This window comes from Oncorhynchus mykiss, chromosome 6 (genome assembly GCF_013265735.2).
Source record: "Oncorhynchus mykiss isolate Arlee chromosome 6, USDA_OmykA_1.1, whole genome shotgun sequence".
NCBI lineage: Eukaryota > Metazoa > Chordata > Actinopteri > Salmoniformes > Salmonidae > Oncorhynchus > Oncorhynchus mykiss.
Window position 1 is genome coordinate 99,039,545 of NC_048570.1, and position 24,072 is coordinate 99,063,616.

The 24,072-nt window shown below is 44.6% G+C and overlaps 2 protein-coding genes across 3 annotated transcripts; both read right to left on the bottom strand.

The window, feature by feature from the left end:
* Positions 1 to 3,203: 3,203 nt before the first annotated feature.
* On the bottom strand, positions 3,204 to 15,654 carry LOC110489520 (high choriolytic enzyme 1-like). 2 transcript variants are annotated; one of them, XM_036981701.1, is made up of 3 exons: positions 15,316 to 15,654; positions 14,242 to 14,827; positions 3,204 to 3,407 (listed from the first exon to the last, which is right to left on the bottom strand). In XM_036981701.1, exons 1-2 carry the CDS (start codon positions 15,543 to 15,545, stop codon positions 14,251 to 14,253), a joined length of 807 nt encoding a protein of 268 aa, XP_036837596.1. In that variant the 5' UTR covers positions 15,546 to 15,654; the 3' UTR covers positions 3,204 to 3,407; positions 14,242 to 14,250. The 2 variants fall into 2 exon arrangements, with proteins under 2 accessions (XP_036837596.1, XP_021417910.2); XM_021562235.2 differs by lacking the exon at positions 3,204 to 3,407 and having other exon boundaries at positions 14,044 to 14,827.
* On the bottom strand, positions 3,206 to 4,838 carry LOC110489522 (high choriolytic enzyme 1-like). Its single transcript, XM_036981702.1, has 2 exons — positions 4,483 to 4,838; positions 3,206 to 3,993 (listed from the first exon to the last, which is right to left on the bottom strand). Exons 1-2 carry the CDS (start codon positions 4,707 to 4,709, stop codon positions 3,417 to 3,419), a joined length of 804 nt encoding a protein of 267 aa, XP_036837597.1. The 5' UTR covers positions 4,710 to 4,838; the 3' UTR covers positions 3,206 to 3,416.
* Positions 15,655 to 24,072: the final 8,418 nt, after the last annotated feature.

Genomic DNA, 24,072 nt, shown 5'->3' on the forward strand with positions numbered 1-24,072 from the left:
CTTTAAGGTCTCACTGGGGGGACGTCTTTAAGGTCTCACTGGGGGGGACGTCTTTAAGGTCTCACTGGGGGGGACGTCTTTCAGGTCTCACTGGGGGGGACGTCTTTAAGGTCTCACTGGGGGGGACGTCTTTAAGGTCTCACTGGGGGGGACGTCTTTAAGGTCTCACTGGGGGGGACGTCTTTAAGGTCTCACTGGGGGGGACGTCTTTAAGGTCTCACTGGGGGGACGTCTTTAAGGTCTCACTGGGGGGGACGTCTTTAAGGTCTCACTGGAGGGACGTCTTTAAGGTCTCACTGGAGGGACGTCTTTAAGGTCTCACTGGGGGGACGTCTTTAAGGTCTCACTGGGGGGACGTCTTTAAGGTCTCACTGGGGGGACGTCTTTAAGGTCTCACTGGGGGGGACGTCTTTAAGGTCTCACTGGGGGGACAACTTTAAGGTCTCACTGGGGGGACGTCTTTAAGGTCTCACTGGGGGGACAACTTTAAGGTCTCACTGGGGGGGACGTCTTTAAGGTCTCAGTAGGGTGATTCTCTACATTTCAACAGGACTAATCACTGGGGGGGACGTCTTTAAGGTCTCACTGGGGGGACAACTGTAAGGTCTCACTGGGGGCTACGTCTTTAAGGTCTCACTGGGGGGACGTCTTTAAGGTCTCACTGGGGGGACGTCTTTAAGGTCTCACTGGGGGGACGTCTTTAAGGTCTCACTGGGGGGACGTCTTTAAGGTCTCACTGGGGGGACGTCTTTAAGGTCTCACTGGGGGGACGTCTTTAAGGTCTCACTGGGGGGACGTCTTTAAGGTCTCACTGGGGGGGACGTCTTTAAGGTCTCACTGGGGGGACAACTTTAAGGTCTCACTGGGGGGACGTCTTTAAGGTCTCACTGGGGGGACGTCTTTAAGGTCTCACTGGGGGGACGTCTTTAAGGTCTCACTGGGGGGACGTCTTTAAGGTCTCACTGGGGGGACGTCTTTAAGGTCTCACTGGGGGGACGTCTTTAAGGTCTCACTGGGGGGACGTCTTTAAGGTCTCACTGGGGGGACTTCTTTAAGGTCTCACTGGGGGGGACGTCTTTAAGGTCTCACTGGAGGGACGTCTTTAAGGTCTCACTGGAGGGACGTCTTTAAGGTCTCACTGGGGGGACGTCTTTAAGGTCTCACTGGGGGGACGTCTTTAAGGTCTCACTGGGGGGACGTCTTTAAGGTCTCACTGGGGGGGACGTCTTTAAGGTCTCACTGGGGGGACAACTTTAAGGTCTCACTGGGGGGACGTCTTTAAGGTCTCACTGGGGGGACAACTTTAAGGTCTCACTGGGGGGGACGTCTTTAAGGTCTCAGTAGGGTGATTCTCTACATTTCAACAGGACTAATCACTGGGGGGGACGTCTTTAAGGTCTCACTGGGGGGACAACTGTAAGGTCTCACTGGGGGCTACGTCTTTAAGGTCTCACTGGGGGGACGTCTTTAAGGTCTCACTGGGGGGACGTCTTTAAGGTCTCACTGGGGGGACGTCTTTAAGGTCTCACTGGGGGGACGTCTTTAAGGTCTCACTGGGGGGACAACTTTAAGGTCTCACTGGGGGGACGTCTTTAAGGTCTCAGTAGGGTGATTCTCTACATTTCAACAGGACTAATCACTGGGGGGGACGTCTTTAAGGTCTCACTGGGGGGACAACTTTAAGGTCTCACTGGGGGGACGTCTTTAAGGTCTCAGTAGGGTGATTCTCTACATTTCAACAGGACTAATCACTGGGGGGGACGTCTTTAAGGTCTCACTGGGGGGACAACTTTAAGGTCTCACTGGGGGGACGTCTTTAAGGTCTCAGTAGGGTGATTCTCTACATTTCAACAGGACTAATCACTGGGGGGGACGTCTTTAAGGTCTCACTGGGGGGACAACTTTAAGGTCTCACTGGGGGGACGTCTTTAAGGTCTCACTGGGGGGACAACTTTAAGGTCTCACTGGGGGGGACGTCTTTAAGGTCTCACTGGGGGGACAACTTTAAGGTCTCACTGGGGGGACGTCTTTAAGGTCTCAGTAGTGTGATTCTCTACATTTCAACAGGACTAATCACTGGGGGGGACGTCTTTAAGGTCTCACTGGGGGGACAACTTTAAGGTCTCACTGGGGGGACGTCTTTAAGGTCTCAGTAGGGTGATTCTCTACATTTCAACAGGACTAATCACTGGGGGGGACGTCTTTAAGGTCTCACTGGGGGGACAACTTTAAGGTCTCACTGGGGGGACGTCTTTAAGGTCTCACTGGGGGGACAACTTTAAGGTCTCACTGGGGGGGACGTCTTTAAGGTCTCACTGGGGGGACAACTTTAAGGTCTCACTGGGGGGACGTCTTTAAGGTCTCAGTAGTGTGATTCTCTACATTTCAACAGGACTAATCACTGGGGGACGTCTTTAAGGTCTCATTAGGGTGATTCTCTACATTTCAACAGGACTAATCACTGGGGGGACGTCTTTAAGGTCTCAGTAGGGTGATTCTCTACATTTCAGACTACCGTCATAGACAGTACAGTGTGAAAACTGCTTCTCCAATAGAAATCCCCCATCACACAACTTTGTTTTGTTTGGTGGTGGTATAAGGGAGATAAAAAGACAGAGATCCAAACTAAATAGAGAGAGATGTCAGCATGTCTGCAGAACGTTTTTGGTTTGTTAGTGTTTAAAATGCACAGTATTTTAAAACATTTTGAGGAGAAACCTGTATTTTTTGGGGGACGTGTGACTCCACTTTGAAGTGATGATTTTAGCAGACGGAACCAGTGACATCTACAGTATAAATCTTAACAAGAAAATAATGTGTGGTTGATTTTTATTTCTGCTTTGTTGTCAGATTCCCAGTGCAGATATTTATGTTGTCCTCTGTCAGCCTCCTTCATTCTCTTCCAAAAATAATTATTATCTTTCATGTCATTGTAGTTGTGAATATTCCTAGTGTCTCATTGTGTTTAGGTGAGATAAATGATGTCATTGTAGTTGTGACAGAAGTGATGTAACTCTAGTGCTGATTGGAGGAAGAATGTCTTGGATCAGGACAGACATGGAGGACTTGTGCCCAGTCTGTTAACTATCACTCACTCACTCACTCACTCACTCACTCACTCACTCACTCACTTACTCACTCACTCAATCACTCAATCACTCACACACACACACACTAGAAAACACTAGAATTAAACAATAGCATCTGCTTTCAATCTTGTTTATTTTAGATAATTAATTAAGTCATATGATTAAAATAATTTGAGAACTACACAACTACAGCAATGATCTTTTTTAAAAGTTACAACTCAACAATGATTTTAAATCAATAAGATTACATTATATATGTCAGACTTGACTTCCTTCATCTGGTCTTTTTTCATCCAGACTTTTCTCCTGTGACTTGATGTCTTCCTCTCAGCAGCCGTAGAGTCTGTTGATCCTCAGGATGTCCGTGGTGGACAACCCCTGTCTCTGGCCGATGGGCACGTTGGGGTTGGGGATGGGGGTGATGGTGTCCATCCCGTTGACAGAGAAGGCTGTTTTTCCATAGTGCATGACAGAGCTGTAGTCATAGGGAGTGTTCAGGTTGTTGGTGTTTGATCTATCAAAGTTGTAGGCATTGTTAGAGTCGATGTTACTCCAGTTGATCGTGACGTACTGGTCACGGTCGCTCCTGGTTTGTTCGTGCTGGAAACCCAGAGCGTGGAGAGTCTCGTGCTGAATGATGCCGAAGTAAACACACCCGTCCATTTGGAGAGAGACCGTCTGTTGGCCTCCCACTCTCCCAAGAGAGGACCAGCACCCGTCTCTGGGCTCGTAGCTGATGAAGTCAACCTGATTCTGCCGAGGCACGAAGCGAATGCAGGTCTTGGAAGTGAAGGCCCGGAGGGCGTTTTCAATGCCCTGCTTGTCAGAGGAACTGAAGCTACTGCTCACTGTGTAGGGCACTTCAACCAGTCCGTTGGAGCCTTTTTTCCAGAAGCACCCTGCACTGTAAAATAACACTCAGCTGGTTAGTCAATTATATTTGAAAGTACAATTATTTTGACCTAAAAAAATATATTTGTTATCTTTACTTCAATATAATTAGTCCTTTACTCTACTTCACTCGTTTAACCAACCTGAAATTTAAAATATGTAAACATATCAACATAAGATGCACGTAAAAACAACTCCAAGGGAAAATTTTCCCCCAACTTACTAACTTTATGTTCTAGCAACAACTTTGACACCTGTCGCTGTTTTTAGAGGATTGTGGGTAATTCCACGTTCTTTTGACTTTATAATGCTACTTTCTACACAATGTTTGTATGCAGGTTTGAACGAAGTATATTTTGTGATCATGCAACTTTCTGAAACACTAAACGTGATGTATATTCAACATAAAAATGCCTTGTGTTGGAAATACTAAATAAGCTGATGCAGATAGTTTTAAAAGTAGAATTCGCACAATATTGTTTTCAGTGTGTGTTGGTTGTACCTATAGCATATCATGGCGTTTCTGGTTGTTGGTGCCACCATGTCCCCCTCCAACAGGAACTGACTGGAGCCGTTATTAGTGGTCAGAATTCTCTCAGTGATGTCTACAGCCTCAGGGTTGTCTGTTAGGATCTCTGGTCCACTTCCATCCTCCATGAGAGGGTTGGCCTGAGAGAGGCCCAGCAGCAGCAGCACCAGCAGCAGGGTGAGAGAGGGGCTTTGCTCCATCTTCAGTTGTGTGGAGAGGAGAGACTCTGGATGGCTCCTTGGATCTGACAGTGGAGATACTCTAGATGGCTTCTTGGTTCCTGGAGATGCTTTGGAGAGTCTTGATGTGTGATTCTGTCTGGTCAGTCCTGGGCTTTTTATACAGTCCTCCTCAGGTTGTGTCTGCTGGAGGATTCTGGGTTGGGGTCCATGTTGTTAGTCCTAAATAAACCTCTGAAGGGAGGGCTCCTACCACCACACCTACAGTTTCAACATGGTTTTAATCCATACAGGTCCATTTACACCTGGCCATGCCTACTCAACAAATAGGTCACACACTAATGTAATGACAGTTGACTCTACTACAATGATGTGCTGAGGAACGTGTCCGATTGAGCCGGCCACTGGTTAAATATTGTCACATTTGCCATGTCCTGTTTGACAAATGCTATAGAACAGGGAAACAAGTTGTTCAGACAAACTCATCGTTTTAATATTTGTCTGGGAATATGAATCAAATGTATTGGAAGAATTATGTTTGTTATAGATTGTGGTAGTGTAAGGCTCCGGGTGTCGTGGGTGTGGAGTCAAATGCAGGAGACAGAGAGTTCAATGCTGTGTGTCTTTTAATAGCACCAACGCACCACAGGGTGCTCACAAAAGTTACGTTCACAAACACAGGGAATCAAAATGTACAATGGAAAAAATCACGACCAGGCACTAACACGTACCTCTACAACAGAGCCGAAGGTTACACTGAAATAATCCCGCACAACAACCAGGCGGGCCGGCTGTCTAATAAAGACAAACTAATTAAACATAAACAGGTGCTACCACTAAACATACAAGGAGGGGGAGGAAAAACAATCAGTGGCAGCTAATAGGCCGGTGACGACGACCGCCGAGCGCCACACCGCCCGGGAAGGGGAAACACCCTCGGTCGGACTCGTGACAGTACCCCCCCCCCCCCCCCCCCCCCCCGACGCGCGGCTCCCGCAGCGCGCCGACACCGGCCTCGAGGTCGCCCCGGAGGACGAGGTGCAGGGCGATCCGGATGGAGGCGATGGAAATCCCTCAACATGGATGGATCCAAGATGTCCCCCACCGGTACACAGCACCTCTCCTCCGGACCGTACCCCTCCCAGTCCACGAGGTACTGCAGGCCCCTCACCCGGCGTCTTGAGTCCAGAATGGCCCGGATCGTGTACGCCGGGGACCCCTCGATGTCCAGAGGGGGGGGGGGGACCTCCGGCACCTCACTGTCCTGCAGGGGACCAGCTACCACCGGCCTGAGGAGAGACACATGAAACGAGGGGTTAATACGATAATAGGAAGGGAGTTGTAATCGATAACACACCTCGTTTATTCTCCTCAGGACTTTAAAGGGCCCTACACACTGTGACCCCAGCTTCCGGCAGGACAAGCGGAGAGGTAGGTTTCGGGTCGAGAGCCAGACCCTGTCCCCCGGTACAAACACGGGGGCCTCACTGCGGTGGCGGTCAACACTCCTCTTCTGCCGTCCACTCGCTTGTCGTAGAGATTCCTGGACGGCCCTCCAGGTCTCCTTGGAGCGCTGCACCCATTCCTCCACCGCAGGAGCCTCGGTCTGGCTCGGATGCCATGGTGCCAGGATCGGCTGGTACCCCAACACACACTGAAAAGGGGACACGTTAGTAGAGGAGTGGCGTAGGGAGTTCTGAGCCATTTCAGCCCAGGAAATGTATCGTGCCCACTCCCCTGGCCGATCCTGGCAATACGACCGCAGAAACCTACCCACCTCCTGGTTCACTCTCTACCTGCCCATTACTCTCGGGGTGATAACCGGAGGTCAGGCTGACAGAGACCCCCAAGCGTTCCATGAACGCTCTCCATACCCGAGACGTGAATTGGGGGCCCCGATCAGAAACGATGTCCTCCGGCACCCCGTAGTGCCGAAAGACATGGGTGAATAACGCCTCCGCAGTCTGTAGGGCTGTAGGGATACCGGGCAACGGGAGGAGACGGCAGGACTTAGAGAACCGATCCACAATCACTAGAACCGTGGTGTTCCCCTGAGACGGCGGAAGATCGGTCAGGAAATCTATGGACAGATGTGACCATGGCCGCTGTGGAACGGGGAGGGGTTGTAGCTTCCCTCTAGGAAGGTGCCTAGGAGCCTTACTCTGAGCGCACACTGAACAGGAGGAGACATAACCCTTAACGTCCTTAGCCAACGTAGGCCACCAATACCTCCCCTGAAGGCTCCCCACTGTCCTCGTCACCCCAGGATGACCCGAGGAGGGTAGGACGTGAGCCCACCGAATCAGTTTGTCCCGAACACCAAGCGGCACGTACTTTCGCCCCGCTGGACACTGAGGAGGCGCGGGTTCAGCCCGTAACGCCCGCTCGATGTCCGAGTCCACCTCCCATACCACTGGGGCTACCAGCTTTGAGGCGGGAAGGATGGGAGTAGGTTCGGTGGACCCATCCTCCGGGTCGTAAAGGCGGGACAGTGCGTCAGCCTTTACGTTCTGGGAGCCCGGTCTATAAGACAAAGTAAACCGGAACCGGGTGAAGAATATGGCCCACCTTGCCTGACGTGGGTTAAGTCTCCTAGCTGCCCGAATATACTCCAGATTCTGGTGGTCGTTCCAGATGAGAAAGGGGTGTTTAGCCCCCTCAAGCCAGTGTCTCCACACCTTCAGAGCTCTAACCACCGCTAGCAACTCCCGGTCCCCCACATCATAGTTACGCTCCGCTGGGCTGAGCTTCCTTGAGAAGAAAGCGCAGGGGCGGAGTTTGGTGGCGTACCCGAGCGCTGTGATAGCACGGCACCCACCCCAGCCTCGGACGCGAGAGAGGGGTCCGGATGCGCCAACACGGGCGCATCAGTGAACAGCGCCTTCAACTTGTTGAATGCTCCGTCCGCCTCTGCTGACCACTGCAACCGCACCGGGCCCCCCTTCAGCAGTGAGGTTATGGGAGCCGCTATCTGGCCAAAACCCCGGATAAACCTCCGGTAGTAGTTGGCAAAACCCAAAAACCGCTGCACCTCCTTTACCGTGGTCGGAGTCGGCCAATTACGCACGGCCCTAATGCGGTCCCCCTCCATCACTACCCCGAGGTGGAAATGCGATATCCCAGAAAAGAGACGGCTCGTTTAGAGAACACGCATTTCTCAGCCTTGACGTATAGGTCATGCTCCAGCAGTCTACCAAGCACCTTGCGCACCAGAGACACATGCGCGGTGTGAGTGGCCGAGTAGATCAGAATGTCATCGATATAAACAACCACTCCCTGCCCGCACAGGTCCCTGAGAATCTCCTACCACCACACCTACAGTTTCAACATGGTTTTAATCCATACAGGTCCATTTACACCTGGCCATGCCTACTCAACAAATAGGTCACCATCCAAAGTGGAATTAATAACTTCACCATGATCAAAGGGAAATTCAATGTCTGCTTTTTTGTATTGTTTACCCATCTACCAATAGATCAAATCAAATGTTATTGGTCACAAACACGCGTTTAGCAGATGTCATTGTGGGTTTAGCGAAATGCTTGTGCTTCCTCTGACGAGTGCATTAATATCTAACAAGATATCTAACAATTACACAACATATTCACCAATACACACGTCTAGTAAAGGAATGGAATCAAGAATATAAAAATATATGGACGAGCAATGTCAGATTGGTATAGAATAAGATACAGTAGGATAGTGTAGGATACAGTATATACATAGGAGATGGGTAATGCAAGATATTTTGACGTTATTAAAGTGACTCGTGATCCATTTATTAAAGTGGCCAGGGATTTCAAGTCTATGTATATAGGGCAGCAGCCTCTAATGTGCTAGTGATGGCTATTTAACAGTCTGATGGCCTTGAGATAGAAGCTGTTTTTCAGTCTCTCGGTCCCAGCTTTGATGTACCTGTACTGACCTCACCTTCTGGATGATAGAGGAGTAAACAGGCAGTGACTCGGGTGGTTGTTGTCCTGGAGGGCAGGTAATTTCCCCCCGTGATGCTTAAGGCAGACCGCGTCACCCTCTGGAGAGCCCTGCAGGTGCAGGTGGTGCAGTTGCCGTACCAGGCGGGGATACAGCCCGACAGAATGCTCTCGATTGTTCATCTACAAAAGTTTGTGATGGTTTTAGGTGACAAGTCAAATTTCTTTAGCCTCCTGAGGTTGAAGAGGTGCTGTTACGCCTTCCTCACCACGCTATCTGTGTGAGTGACCCATCTCAGTTAGTCAGTGATGTGTACGCCGAGGAACTTGAAGCTTTCCACCTTGTCCACTGCGGTCCCGTCGATGTGAATAGGGGGCTGCTCTCTCTGCTCTTTCCTGAAGTCCACGATCATCTCCTTTGTTTTGTTGACTTTGAATAAGAGGTTATTTTCCTGGCACCACACTCCCAGGGCCCTCTCCTCCTCACTGCAGGCTGTCTCATCATTGTTGGTAATCAAGCCTACTACTGTTGTGTCATCTGCGAACTTGATGATTGAGTTGGAGGTCATGGGTGAGCAGGGAGTACAGGAGGGGACTGAGCACGCACCCTTGTGGGGCCCCAGTGTTGATGATCAGCGAAGTGAAGGTGTTCCTTCATCACCTGGGGACGGCCAATCAGGAATTCCAGGACCCAATTGCACAGGACCGGGGTTCAGTCTCAGGGCCTCAAGCTTAATGATCAACATGGAGGGCACTATGGTGTTGAATGCTGAGCTATAGTCAATGACCAGCATTCTTACATATGTATTCCTCTTGTCTACATGGGTTAGGGCAGTGTGCAGTGGGATGGCGGTTGCATCGTCTGTGGATCTATTGGGGCGGTAAATAAATTGAAGTGGGTCTAGGGTGACAGGTAGGGTGGAGGTGATTTGATCCTTGACTAGTCTCCCAAAGCACTTTGTGATGACAGAAGTGAGTGTTACGGGGCGATAGTCATTTAGTTCAGTTACCTTTGCTTTCTTGGGTACAGGAACAATGGTGGCCATCTTGAAGCATGTGGGGACAGCAGACTGGGATTGGGAGAGATTTAATATGTCCGTAAACACACCAGCCAGCTGGTCTGCACATGCTCTGATGACGCGGCTGGGGATGCCGTCTGGGCCAGCAGCCTTGCGAGGGTTAACAGGTGCATCAAGCACATTGATGGCTACAGCAACTGTTTGTCAGCAGTTATCTTGGCCAAAGGCTTCACAATCAAGTAGTAGTTCCTCATTTTGTCCTGGCCATTTGTTTGTATTTTCTAACTGAAGTTGTTTCAAAAAACAACTAAATTTTGTTCTGCATTGGTGAAAATCTAATAACAACGTGTGGAGACCAAAAGTTGTTTTCAATTTTAACTTATTTGAGAAGAAATAGGGAATTATTTAATAAAAGTGCAACTGTAGGTCTTAACAAATCCAGTTTCTTCTATTCCACAAGGTGATAAACTGATGTGTTTTGAATGACGCAATGAATGAGTCTTTTCCAGTAAGTAATCACAGGCCCACTATTAGGATAGCTGTGAAGCTTTTGCATCGGCAGGACAGAACGGAAGCATCTCCTAAACTCAAGGGTAGGGGGGTGTGTCTCTTTGCTAACAACAGCTGGTGCGCAATCTCTAATATTAAGGAAGTCTGGGCGTTCTGCTCACCCGAGTTAGAATACCTCATGATAAGTTGTAGACCATACTATGGTGAGAGTTTTCATCTATATTTTTCACGGCTGTCTGTTTACCACCAAGAGCAGATGCTGGTACTCAACGAGATATATAGGGCCATAAGCCAAGAAGAAAATGCTCATCCAGAGGCAGCACTCCTAGTGGCCAGTGATTTTTTAATGCAGGAAAAACGAAATCCTTTAAACCTGATTTCTACCAGCATGTCCTAATTTCTACCAGCTTGTCACATGTGCAACGAGAGGGGGAGGGGGGGGGGACTCTAGATGACCTCTACTCAACACACAGAGATGTATACAAAACTCTCCCTCGCCCTCCGTTTGGTAAATCTGACCATAACTCTATCCTCTTGATTCCTGCTTACAAGCAAGAACTCCAACAGGAAGTACCAGTGACACGCTCAATTCAGAAGTGGTCCGATGAAGCGGTTGCTAAGCGACAGGACTGTTTCTCTAGCACAGACTGGAATATGTTGCGGGATTCATCCGATGTTTTTGTGGAGTTCACCACATCAGTCACCGGCTTCATTGACCTCTCTAGGGTAGGGGGCAGCATTCGGAATTTTGGATGAAAAGCATGCCCAAATTAAACAGCCTGCTACTCGGGCCCAGAAGATATGATATGCATATAACTGGTAGATTTGGATAGAAAACACTCTAAAGTTTCCAAAACTGTTACAATAGTGTCTGTGAGTATAACAGAACTGATTTAGCAGGCGAAGACAAATCCATTCAGGATGTAGTTTTTTTGTGGTTTTGTAGTTTTCTATTCAATGCCATTACAGTATCCATTGACTTAGGACTCAGTTTGCAGTTCCTATGCCTTCCACTAGATGTCAACAGTCTTTAGAAATCGTTTCAGGCTTGTATTCTTATAAATGAGGGAGTAAGACCAGTCTGAACGAGTGGACCCTAAGGTGACGCAGCGTTTTTTCAGGCGCATGTGCATTTCTTGTTTACCTTTTATATTGACAACGTTATTGTCCGGTTGAAATATTAGAGATCATTTAGGCTAAAAAACAACCTGAGGATTGAATATAGACATCGTTTGACATGTTTCTATGAACTTTACGGATACAATTTGGATTTTTTTGTCTGATTGTTTTGACTGAGTTTGAGCCTGTGGATTACTGAAGAAAACACGCTAACAAAACAGAGGTTTTTTGGATATAAAGAGACATCATTGAACAAAAGGAACATTTGTTGAGTAAATTAATGTCTTCTGATTGCCACCGTATGTAGATCATCAAAGGTAAGGCATTAATTCTATCTCTATTTCTGAGTTTTGTAACGCTTCTGCTTGGCTGGTTACTGTTTGTAATAATTTGTCAATTGGGCTATGTTCTGGGCTAGGTATGTTCTGGGCTAGGTATGTTCTGGGCTAGGTATGCTTTCGCCGAAAAGCATTTTATAAATATGACACTGTGGTTGGTTTAACAAGAAGTTAATCTTTAAACCTATGTAAAATATGTTTTGTTTTCTGAATTTTTTGAATGAGCATTTCTGTAATTGAATTTGACGCTCTGCAATCTCACTGGATGTTGGCCAGATGGCTAGATGTCCCACATACCCTAGAGAGGTTAATAAGTGCATCGACAACGTCATCTCCAGTGACCCGTGCGTACATTTCCAAACCAGAAGCCATTGATTACAGACAACATCCGCACTGAGCTAAATGCTGCCGCTTTCTAGGACCGGGGCAGTTTTTATTGACAAGCTGAATGTACCGAGCTGTCTGTTTTTAAAATACTAGCACACATCTCGGACAACAATGCGTACCCCACAAGACATGCCCCAGAGGTCTCTTCACAGTCCCCAAGTCCAGAAAAGATTATGGGAGGCGCACAGTACTACATAGAGCCATGACTACATGGAACTCTATTCCACATCAGGTAACTAATGCAGCAGTAGAATCAGATTTAAAAAGCAGGTAAAAATACACCTTATGGAACAGCAGGGACTGTGAAGAGACACACAGCAAGCTACAGAGACATGCATTCACATACATTGTGATATTGTTGTATGGTGGTATTGAACATTTTGCTTTGTGTAGAGATGTTATATGATGTACTGTTTTATCTTTAGTTCATTCAGTACAAACATAGTTCACTGTTTTAATTTGTTGTTTTATATGTGACACTTCAGTCGGTTGTAGTAATGCTGTAAAGGTGGTTGCCAACCGCCATATAAAGTCCAAAGAAGAAGAAGCCTGAAGGAAGGAGGAGAGATGACGAGAAACTCATTTCCTTTACCGTTTTTTCTGTGAATTTATTGTCGGAGTAGAGGACCTTGTGCTTTATCCCATGAGCTAGCAACAGCAATCGAGCTAACTAAATTGCCTTAAATGTTCAATTCTTTTTGACCTGTCCCCAAATTAATATAGTTGTTCCTCCTGATTGCGTGTGGTGTGGGTGAACAAAATCAACTTGCGAGCGAATACAGGGCTTCCAAACTATTAAGGATTACAAAGGGAAACCCAGCCACGAGCCAGTGACTCAAGCCTACCAGATGTGCTAAATGCATGCTACGCTTGCTCTGAGTCGAGCAACACTGAACTATGCGTGAGTACACCAGCTGTTCTGGATGACTTTGTGTTCATGTTTTCCGTAGCCGATGTGATCTTTTTAAACAGTTGAAAGTTCACAAGCCCGCAGGGTCAGACGGATTACCAGGACGTGTTCTCCGAGCATGCGCTGACAAGTGTATTCACTGACATTTTCAACCTCTCCCTGACCCAGTCTGTAAGACCTACATGTTTCAAGCAGACCACCATAGTCTCTGTGCACAAGAACACCAAGGTAACCTATTTAAATTATCATCTCCCCATAGCACTCACATCTGTAGCTATGAAATTCTTTGAATGTCTGGGCATGATCATCCCAGACACCCTATACCCAGTCCAATTTGCATTCCGCCCCAACAGATCCACAGATGATGCAATCTCTATTGCACTCCACACTGCCCTTTCCCACCTGGACAAAAGGAACACCTACGTAAGAATGCTGTTCATTGACTACAGCTCAGCGTTCAACACCGTAGTACCCTCCAAGATCCAAGATAAATAGAGAGAGATGTCAGCATGTCTGCATAACGTTTTGTTTTGTTAGTCTATCTTGTTATGTGATAAGGTTCAATGTACAGCATTTTAAAACATTTTGAGGAGATACCTGTATTTTTTGGTGTGACTCCACATTGAAGTGATGATTTTAGCAGACCAGACCAGTTACAACTACAGTATAAATCTTAACAAGAAAATACCGTGTGGTTAATTTTTATTTCTGCTTTATTGTCAGATTCCCAGTGCAGATATTTATTTTGTCCTCTGTCAGCCTCCTTCATTCTCTTCCAAAAATAATAATTACATTTCATGTCATTGTAGTTGTGAATATTCCTAGTGTCTTATTGTGTTTAGGTGAGAGAAATGATGTCATTGTAGTTGTGACAGAAGTGATGTAACTCTAGTGCTGATTGGAGCAAGAATGTATTGGATCAGGACAGACATGGAGGGCTTGTGCCCAGTCTGTTAACTATCACTCACTCACTCACTCACTCACTCACTCACTCACTCACTCACTCACTCACTCACTCACTCACTCACTCACTCACTCACTCACTCACTCACTCACTCACTCACTCACTCACTCACTCACTCACTCACTCACACACACACACACACACACTAGAAAACACTAGAATGAAACAATAGCATCTGCTTTCAATCTTGTTTATTTTAGATAATTCATTAAGTCATATGATTAAAATAATTTGAGAACTACACAACTACAGCAATGATAATTTTTTTAAAGTTACAACTCAACAATGATTTTAAATCAATAAGATTACATTATATATGTCAGACTTGACTTCCTTCATCTGGTCTTTTCCAGACTTTTCTTCTGTGACTTGATGTCTTCCTCTCAGCAGCCGTAGAGTCTGTTGATCCTCAGGATGTCCGTGGTGGACAACCCCTGTCTCTGGCCGATGGGCACGTTGGGGTTGGGGATGGGGGTGATGGTGTCCATCCCGTTGACAGAGAAGGCTGTTTTTCCATAGTGCATGACAGAGCTGTAGTCATAGGGAGTGTTCAGGTTGTTGGTGTTTGATCTATCAAAGTTGTAGGCATTGTTAGAGTCGATGTTACTCCAGTTGATCGTGACGTACTGGTCACGGTCGCTCCTGGTTTGTTCGTGCTGGAAACCCAGAGCGTGGAGAGTCTCGTGCTGAATGATGCCGAAGTAAACACACCCGTCCATTTGGAGAGAGACCGTCTGTTGGCCTCCCACTCTCCCAAGAGGGGACCAGCACCCGTCTCTGGGCTCGTAGCTGATGAAGTCAACCTGATTCTGCCAAGGCACGAAGCGAATGCAGGTCTTGGAAGTGAAGGCCCGGAGGGCGTTTTCAATGCCCTGCTTGTCAGAGGAACTGAAGCTACTGCTCACTGTGTAGGGCACTTCAACCAGTCCGTTGGAGCCTTTTTTCCAGAAGCACCCTGCACTGTAAAATAACATTCAGCTGGTTAGTCAATTATATTTAAAAATTACAATTATTTTGACCTAAAAAAATATATTTGTTATCTTTACTTCAATATAATTAGTCCTTTACTCTGCTTCATTCGTTTAACCAACCTGAAATTTAAAATTTGTAAATATATCAACATAAGATGCACGTAAAAACAACTCCAAGGGAAATTTTCCCCCAATTTACTAACTTTAAGTTCTAGCAACAACTTTGACACCTGGCTCTGTTTTTAGAGGATTGTGGGTAATTCCACATTCTTTGACTTTATAATGCTACTTTCAATGTTTGTATGCATGTTTGAACGAAGCAAAGTATATTTTGTGATAATGTAACTTCATGATACACTAAAAGTGAAGTATATTATACATAAAAATACCTTGTGTTGGAAATACTAAATAAGCTGATGCAGATAGTTTTAAAAGTAGAATTCGCACAATATTGTTTTCAGTGTGTGTTGGTTGTACCTATAGCAAATCATGGCGTTTCTGGTTGTTGGTGCCACCATGTCCCCCTCCAACAGGAACTGACTGGAGCCGTTATTAGTGGTCAGAATTCTCTCAGTGATGTCTACAGCCTCAGGGTCGTCTGTTAGGATCTCTGGTCCACTTCCATCCTCCATGAGAGGGTTGGCCTGAGAGAGGCCCAGCAGCAGCAGCAGCAGCAGCAGCAAGGTGAGAGAGGGGCTTTGCTCCATCTTCAGTTGTGTGGAGAGGAGAGACTCTGGATGGCTCCTTGGATCTGACAGTGGAGATACTCTAGATGGCTTCTTGGTTCCTGGAGATGCTTTGGAGAGTCTTGATGTGTGATTCTGTCTGGTCAGTCCTGGGCTTTTTATACAGTCCTCATCAGGTGTGTCTGCTGGATGATTCTGGGTTGGGGTCCATGTTGTTAGTCCTAAATAAACCTCTGAAGGGAGGGCTCCTACCACCACACCTACAGGTTCAACATGGTTTTAATCCATACAGGTCCATTTACACCTGGCCATGCCTACTCAACAAATAGGTCACACACTAATGTAATGACAGTTGACTCTACTACAATGATGTGCTGAGGAACGTGTCAGATTGAGCCGGCCACTGGTTAAATATTGTCACATTTGTTTGTTATAGATTGTGGTAGTTGTGCTACTCAACAAATAGGTCACACACTAATGTAATGACAGTTGACTCTACTACAATGATGTGCTGAGGACCGTTTCAACTGGAAAACAGCAGGTGGAAAACAGCAGGTGGAAAACAGCAGGTAGAAAACAGCAGGTGGAAAACAGTACATTGAAATCATTGCAGCTCTTTAGTAATATAGATAATAAAACACTAATAGTCTATAGTATAAACACTGTAATAATATAGACAATAAAACACTGTAATAATCTAGATAATAAAACACTAATAGTCTATAGTATAAACACTGTAATAATCTAGATAATAAACCACTATAATCTATAGTATAAACACTGTAATAATCTAGATAATAAACACTGTAATAATCTAGATAATAAACACTGTAATAATCTAGATAATAAACACTGTAATAATCTAGATAATAAACACTGTAATAATCTAGATAATAAAACACTGTAATAATCTAGATAATAAACACTGTAATAATCTAGATAATAAAACACTAATAATCTATATTATAAACACTGTAATAATCTAGATAATAAACACTGTAATAATCTAGATAATAAACACTGTAATAATCTAGACAATATAAACACTGTAATAATCTAGATAATAAACACTGTAATAATCTAGATAATAAACACTGTAATAATCTAGACAATAAACACTAATAATCTAGATAATAAACCCTGTAATAATCTAGATAATAAACACTGTAATAATCTAGATAATAAAAAACTGTAATAATCTAGATAATAAACACTGTAATAATCTAGATAATAAAACACTAATAATCTATATTATAAACACTGTAATAATCTAGATAATAAACACTGTAATAATCTAGATAATAAACACTGTAATAATCTAGATAATAAACACTGTAATAATCTAGATAATAAAACACTGTAATAATCTAGATAATAAACACTGTAATAATCTAGATAATGAAACACTGTAATAATCTATATTATAAACACTGTAATAATCTAGATAATAAACACTGTAATAATCTAGGTAATAAACACTGTAATAATCTAGATAATAAACACTGTAATAATCTAGACAATATAAACACTGTAATAATCTAGATAATAAACACTGTAATAATCTAGATAATAAACACTGTAATAATCTAGACAATAAACACTGTAATAATCTAGATAATAAACACTGTAATAATCTAGATAATAAACACTGTAATAATCTAGATAATAAAACACTGTAATAATCTAGATAATAAACACTAATAATCTAGATAATAAAACACTAATAATCTATATTAGAAACACTGTAATAATCTAGATAATAAACACTGTAATAATCTAGATAATAAACACTGTAATAATCTAGATAATAAACACTGTAATAATCTAGACAATATAAACACTGTAATAATCTAGACAATATAAACACTGTAATAATCTAGATAATAAACACTGTAATAATCTAGATAATAAACACTAATAATCTAGACAATAAACACTGTAATAATCTAGATAATAGACACTGTAATAATCTAGATAATAAACACTGTAATAATCTAGATAATAAACACTGTAATAATCTAGATAATAAACACTGTAATAATCTAGATAATAAACACTGTAATAATCTAGATAATAAACACTGTAATAATCTAGATAATAAACACTGTAATAATCTAGATAATAAAACACTAATAATCTATATTATAAACACTGTAATAATCTAGATAATAAACACTGTAATAATCTAGATAATAAACACTGTAATAATCTAGATAATAAACACTGTAATAATCTAGATAATAAAACACTGTAATAATCTAGATAATAAACACTGTAATAATCTAGATAATGAAACACTGTAATAATCTATATTATAAACACTGTAATAATCTAGATAATAAACACTGTAATAATCTAGGTAATAAACACTGTAATAATCTAGATAATAAACACTGTAATAATCTAGACAATTTAAACACTGTAATAATCTAGATAATAAACACTGTAATAATCTAGATAATAAACACTGTAATAATCTAGACAATAAACACTGTAATAATCTAGATAATAAACACTGTAATAATCTAGATAATAAACACTGTAATAATCTAGATAATAAAACACTGTAATAATCTAGATAATAAACACTAATAATCTAGATAATAAAACACTAATAATCTATATTAGAAACACTGTAATAATCTAGATAATAAACACTGTAATAATCTAGATAATAAACACTGTAATAATCTAGACAATATAAACACTGTAATAATCTAGACAATATAAACACTGTAATAATCTAGATAATAAACACTGTAATAATCTAGATAATAAAAACAGGTTAGGGTGTAATGGCAGGTCTGTAGTTAGGGTGTAATGGCAGGTCTGTAGTTAGGGTGTAATGGCAGGTCTGTAGTTAGGGTGTAATGGCAGGTCTATACAGGTTAGGGTGTAAAGGCAGGTCTGTAGTTTGGGTGTAATGGCAGGTCTATACAGGTTAGGGTGTAATGGCAGGTCTGTAGTTAGGGTATAATGGCAGGTCTATACAGGTTAGGGTGTAATGGCAGGTCTGTAGTTAGGTTGTAATGGCAGGTCTATACAGGTTAGGGTGTAATGTCAGGTCTGTAGTTAGGGTGTAATGGCAGGTCTGTAGTTAGGGTGTAATGGCAGGTCTGTAGTTAGGGTGTAATGGCAGGTCTGTAGGTAGGGTGTAATGGCAGGTCTATACAGGTTAGGGTGTAATGTCAGGTGTGTAGTTAGGGTGTAATGACAGGTCTGTAGTTAGGGTGTAATGGCAGGTCTATACAGGTTAGGGTGTAATGGCAGGTCTGTAGTTAGGGTGTAATGGCAGGTCTGTAGTTAGGGTGTAATGGCAGGTCTGTAGTTAGGGTGTAATGGCAGGTCTGTAGGTAGGGTGTAATGGCAGGTCTGTAGTTAGGGTGTAATGGCAGGTCTATACAGGTTAGGGTGTAATGGCAGGTCTATACAGGTTAGGGTGTAATGGCAGGTCTGTAGTTAGGGTGTAATGGCAGGTCTGTAGTTAGGGTGTAATGTCAGGTCTGTAGTTAGGGTGTAATGGCAGGTCTGTAGTTAGGGTGTAATGGCAGGTCTGTAGTTAGGGTGTAATGGCAGGTCTGTAGTTAGGGTGTAATGGCAGGTCTGTAGTTAGGGTGTAATGGCAGGTCTATACAGGTTAGGGTGTAAAGGCAGGTCTGTAGTTTGGGTGTAATGGCAGGTCTATACAGGTTAGGGTGTAATGGCAGGTCTGTAGTTAGGGTATAATGGCAGGTCTATACAGGTTAGGGTGTAATGGCAGGTCTGTAGTTAGGTTGTAATGGCAGGTCTATACAGGTTAGGGTGTAATGTCAGGTCTGTAGTTAGGGTGTAATGGCAGGTCTGTAGTTAGGGTGTAATGGCAGGTCTGTAGTTAGGGTGTAATGGCAGGTCTGTAGGTAGGGTGTAATGGCAGGTCTATACAGGTTAGGGTGTAATGTCAGGTGTGTAGTTAGGGTGTAATGACAGGTCTGTAGTTAGGGTGTAATGGCAGGTCTATACAGGTTAGGGTGTAATGGCAGGTCTGTAGTTAGGGTGTAATGGCAGGTCTGTAGTTAGGGTGTAATGGCAGGTCTGTAGTTAGGGTGTAATGGCAGGTCTGTAGGTAGGGTGTAATGGCAGGTCTGTAGTTAGGGTGTAATGGCAGGTCTATACAGGTTAGGGTGTAATGGCAGGTCTATACAGGTTAGGGTGTAATGGCAGGTCTGTAGTTAGGGTGTAATGGCAGGTCTGTAGTTAGGGTGTAATGTCAGGTCTGTAGTTAGGGTGTAATGGCAGGTCTGTAGTTAGGGTGTAATGGCAGGTCTGTAGTTAGGGTGTAATGGCAGGTCTATACAGGTTAGGGTGTAATGGCAGGTCTGTAGTTAAGGTGTAATGGCAGGTCTATACAGGTGAGGGTGTAATGTCAAGTCTGTAGTTAGGGTGTAATGGCAGGTCTGTAGTTAGGGTGTAATGGCAGGTCTGTAGTTAGGGTGTAATGGCAGGTCTGTAGTTAGGGTGTAATGGCAGGTCTGTAGTTAGGGTGTAATGGCAGGTCTGTAGTTAGGTTGTAATGGCAGGTCTATACAGGTTAGGGTGTAATGGCAGATCTGTAGTTAGGGTGTAATGGCAGGTCTATACAGGTTAGGGTGTAATGGCAGGTCTATACAGGTTAGGGTGTAATGGCAGGTCTATACAGGTTAGGGTGTAATGGCAGGTCTATACAGGTGAGGGTGTAATGGCAGGTCTGTAGTTAGGGTGTAATGGCAGGTCTGTAGTTAGGGTGTAATGGCAGGTCTGTAGTTAGGGTGTAATGGCAGGTCTATACAGATTAGGGTGTAATGGCAGGTCTATACAGGTTAGGGTGTAATGGCAGGTCTGTAGTTAGGGTGTAATGGCAGGTCTATACAGGTTAGGGTGTAATGGCAGGTCTATACAGGTTAGGGTGTAATGGCAGGTCTGTAGTTAGGGTGTAATGGCAGGTCTATACAGGTTAGGGTGTAATGGCAGGTCTGTAGTTAGGGTGTAATGGCAGGTCTGTAGTTAGGGTGTAATGGCAGGTCTGTAGTTGGGGTGTAATGGCAGGTCTATACAGGTTAGGGTGTAATGGCAGGTCTATACAGGTTAGGGTGTAATGGCAGGTCTATACAGGTTAGGGTGTAATGGCAGGTCTGTAGTTAGGGTGTAATGGCAGGTCTATACAGGTTAGGGTGTAATGGCAGGTCTGTAGTTAGGGTGTAATGGCAGGTCTGTAGTTAGGGTGTAATGGCAGGTCTGTAGTTGGGGTGTAATGGCAGGTCTATACAGGTTAGGGTGTAATGGCAGGTCTATACAGGTTAGGGTGTAATGGCAGGTCTGTAGTTAGGGTGTAATGGCAGGTCTGTAGTTAGGGTGTAATGGCAGGTCTGTAGTTAGGGTGTAATGGCAGGTCTGTAGTTAGGGTGTAATGGCAGGTCTGTAGTTAGGGTGTAATGGCAGGTCTGTAGTTAGGGTGTAATGTCAGGTCTGTAGTTAAGGTGTAATGGCAGGTCTGTTGTTAGGGTGTAATGGCAGGTCTATACAGGTTAGGGTGTAATGGCAGGTCTGTAGTTAGGGTGTAATGGCAGGTCTGTAGTTAGGGTGTAATGGCAGGTCTGTAGTTAGGGTGTAATGGCAGGTCTGTAGTTAGGGTGTAATGGCAGGTCTGTAGTTAGGGTGTAATGGCAGGTCTGTAGTTAGGGTGTAATGGCAGGTCTGTAGTTAGGGTGTAATGGCAGGTCTGTAGTTAGGGTGTAATGGCAGGTCTATACAGGTTAGGGTGTAATGGCAGGTCTATACAGGTTAGGGTGTAATGGCAGGTCTATACAGGTTAGGGTGTAATGGCAGGTCTGTAGTTAGGGTGTAATGGCAGATCTATACAGGTGAGGGTGTAATGGCAGGTCTATACAGGTGAGGGTGTAATGGCAGGTCTGTAGTTAGGGTGTAATGGCAGGTCTGTAGTTAGGGTGTAATGGCAGGTCTGTAGTTAGGGTGTAATGGCAGGTCTGTAGTTAGGGTGTAATGGCAGGTCTGTAGTTAGGGTGTAATGGCAGGTCTGTAGTTAGGGTGTAATGGCAGGTCTGTAGTTAGGGTGTAATGGCAGGTCTGTAGTTAGGGTGTCATGGCAGGTCTGTAGTTAGGGTGTAATGACAGGTCTGTAGTTAGGGTGTAATGGCAGGTCTGTAGTTAGGGTGTAATGGCAGGTCTGTAGTTAGGGTGTAATGGCAGGTCTGTAGTTAGGGTGTAATTGCAGGTCTGTAGTTAGGGTGTAATGGCACGTCTGTAGTTAGGGTGTAATGGCACGTCTGTAGTTAGGGTGTAATGGCAGGTCTGTAGTTAGGGTGTAATGGCAGATCTGTAGTTAGGGTGTAATGGCAGGTCTGTAGTTAGGGTGTAATGTCAGGTCTGTAGTTAGGGTGTAATGTCAGGTCTGTAGTTAGGGTGTAATGGCAGGTCTGTAGTTAGGGTGTTATGTCAGGTCTGTAGTTAGGGTGTAATGGCAGGTCTGTAGTTAGGGTGTAATGTCAGGTCTGTAGTTAGGGTGTAATGGCAGGTCTGTAGTTAGGGTGTAATGGCAGGTCTATACAGGTTAGGGTGTAATGGCAGGTCTATACAGGTTAGGGTGTAATGGCAGGTCTATACAGGTTAGGGTGTAATGGCAGGTCTGTAGTTAGGGTGTAATGGCAGGTCTATACAGGTGAGGGTGTAATGGCAGGTCTATACAGGTGAGGGTGTAATGGCAGGTCTGTAGTTAGGGTGTAATGGCAGGTCTGTAGTTAGGGTGTAATGGCAGGTCTGTAGTTAGGGTGTAATGGCAGGTCTGTAGTTAGGGTGTAATGGCAGGTCTGTAGTTAGGGTGTAATGGCAGGTCTGTAGTTAGGGTGTAATGACAGGTCTGTAGTTAGGGTGTAATGGCAGGTCTGTAGTTAGGGTGTAATGGCAGGTCTATACAGGTGAGGGTGTAATGGCAGGTCTGTAGTTAGGGTGTAATGGCAGGTCTGTAGTTAGGGTGTAATGGCAGGTCTGTAGTTAGGGTGTAATGGCAGGTCTGTAGTTAGGGTGTCATGGCAGGTCTGTAGTTAGGGTGTAATGACAGGTCTGTAGTTAGGGTGTAATGGCAGGTCTGTAGTTAGGGTGTAATGGCAGGTCTGTAGTTAGGGTGTAATGGCAGGTCTGTAGTTAGGGTGTAATTGCAGGTCTGTAGTTAGGGTGTAATGGCACGTCTGTAGTTAGGGTGTAATGTCACGTCTGTAGTTAGGGTGTAATGGCAGGTCTGTAGTTAGGGTGTAATGGCAGATCTGTAGTTAGGGTGTAATGGCAGGTCTGTAGTTAGGGTGTAATGTCAGGTCTGTAGTTAGGGTGTAATGTCAGGTCTGTAGTTAGGGTGTAATGTCAGGTCTGTAGTTAGGGTGTAATGGCAGGTCTGTAGTTAGGGTGTAATGTCAGGTCTGTAGTTAGGGTGTAATGTCAGGTCTGTAGTTAGGGTGTAATGGCAGGTCTGTAGTTAGGGTGTAATGGCAGGTCTGTAGTTAGGGTGTAATGGCAGGTCTGTAGTTAGGGTGTAATGGCAGGTCTGTAGTTAGGGTGTAATGACAGGTCTGTAGTTAGGGTGTAATGGCAATTCTGTAGTTAGGGTGTAATGGCAGGTCTGTAGTTAGGGTGTAATGGCAGGTCTGTAGTTAGGGTGTAATTGCAGGTCTGTAGTTAGGGTGTAATGGCAGGTCTGTAGTTAGGGTGTAATGGCAGGTCTGTAGTTAGGGTGTAATGGCAGGTCTGTAGTTAGGGTGTAATGACAGGTCTGTAGTTAGGGTGTAATGGCAGGTCTGTAGTTAGGGTGTAATGGCAGGTCTATACAGGTGAGGGTGTAATGGCAGGTCTGTAGTTAGGGTGTAATGGCAGGTCTGTAGTTAGGGTGTAATGGCAGGTCTGTAGTTAGGGTGTAATGGCAGGTCTGTAGTTAGGGTGTCATGGCAGGTCTGTAGTTAGGGTGTAATGACAGGTCTGTAGTTAGGGTGTAATGGCAGGTCTGTAGTTAGGGTGTAATGGCAGGTCTGTAGTTAGGGTGTAATGGCAGGTCTGTAGTTAGGGTGTAATTGCAGGTCTGTAGTTAGGGTGTAATGGCACGTCTGTAGTTAGGGTGTAATGGCACGTCTGTAGTTAGGGTGTAATGGCAGGTCTGTAGTTAGGGTGTAATGGCAGATCTGTAGTTAGGGTGTAATGGCAGGTCTGTAGTTAGGGTGTAATGTCAGGTCTGTAGTTAGGGTGTAATGTCAGGTCTGTAGTTAGGGTGTAATGGCAGGTCTGTAGTTAGGGTGTAATGTCAGGTCTGTAGTTAGGGTGTAATGTCAGGTCTGTAGTTAGGGTGTAATGGCAGGTCTATACAGGTTAGGGTGTAATGGCAGGTCTATACAGGTTAGGGTGTAATGGCAGGTCTATACAGGTTAGGGTGTAATGGCAGGTCTATACAGGTTAGGGTGTAATGGCAGGTCTGTAGTTAGGGTGTAATGGCAGGTCTATACAGGTGAGGGTGTAATGGCAGGTCTATACAGGTGAG

Excerpts from the sequence above, each read along its gene's own strand:
- LOC110489520 (XM_036981701.1), bottom strand. The coding sequence starts at position 15,545 with ATGGAGCAAAGCCCCTCTCTCACCTTGCTGCTGCTGCTGCTGCTGCTG. Across the intron at positions 14,828-15,315 it reads AACGCCATGATTTGCTATAG|TGCAGGGTGCTTCTGGAAAA; the intron begins GTACAACCAACA and ends GTTATTTTACAG.
- LOC110489522 (XM_036981702.1), bottom strand. The coding sequence starts at position 4,709 with ATGGAGCAAAGCCCCTCTCTCACCCTGCTGCTGGTGCTGCTGCTGCTG. Across the intron at positions 3,994-4,482 it reads AACGCCATGATATGCTATAG|TGCAGGGTGCTTCTGGAAAA; the intron begins GTACAACCAACA and ends GTTATTTTACAG.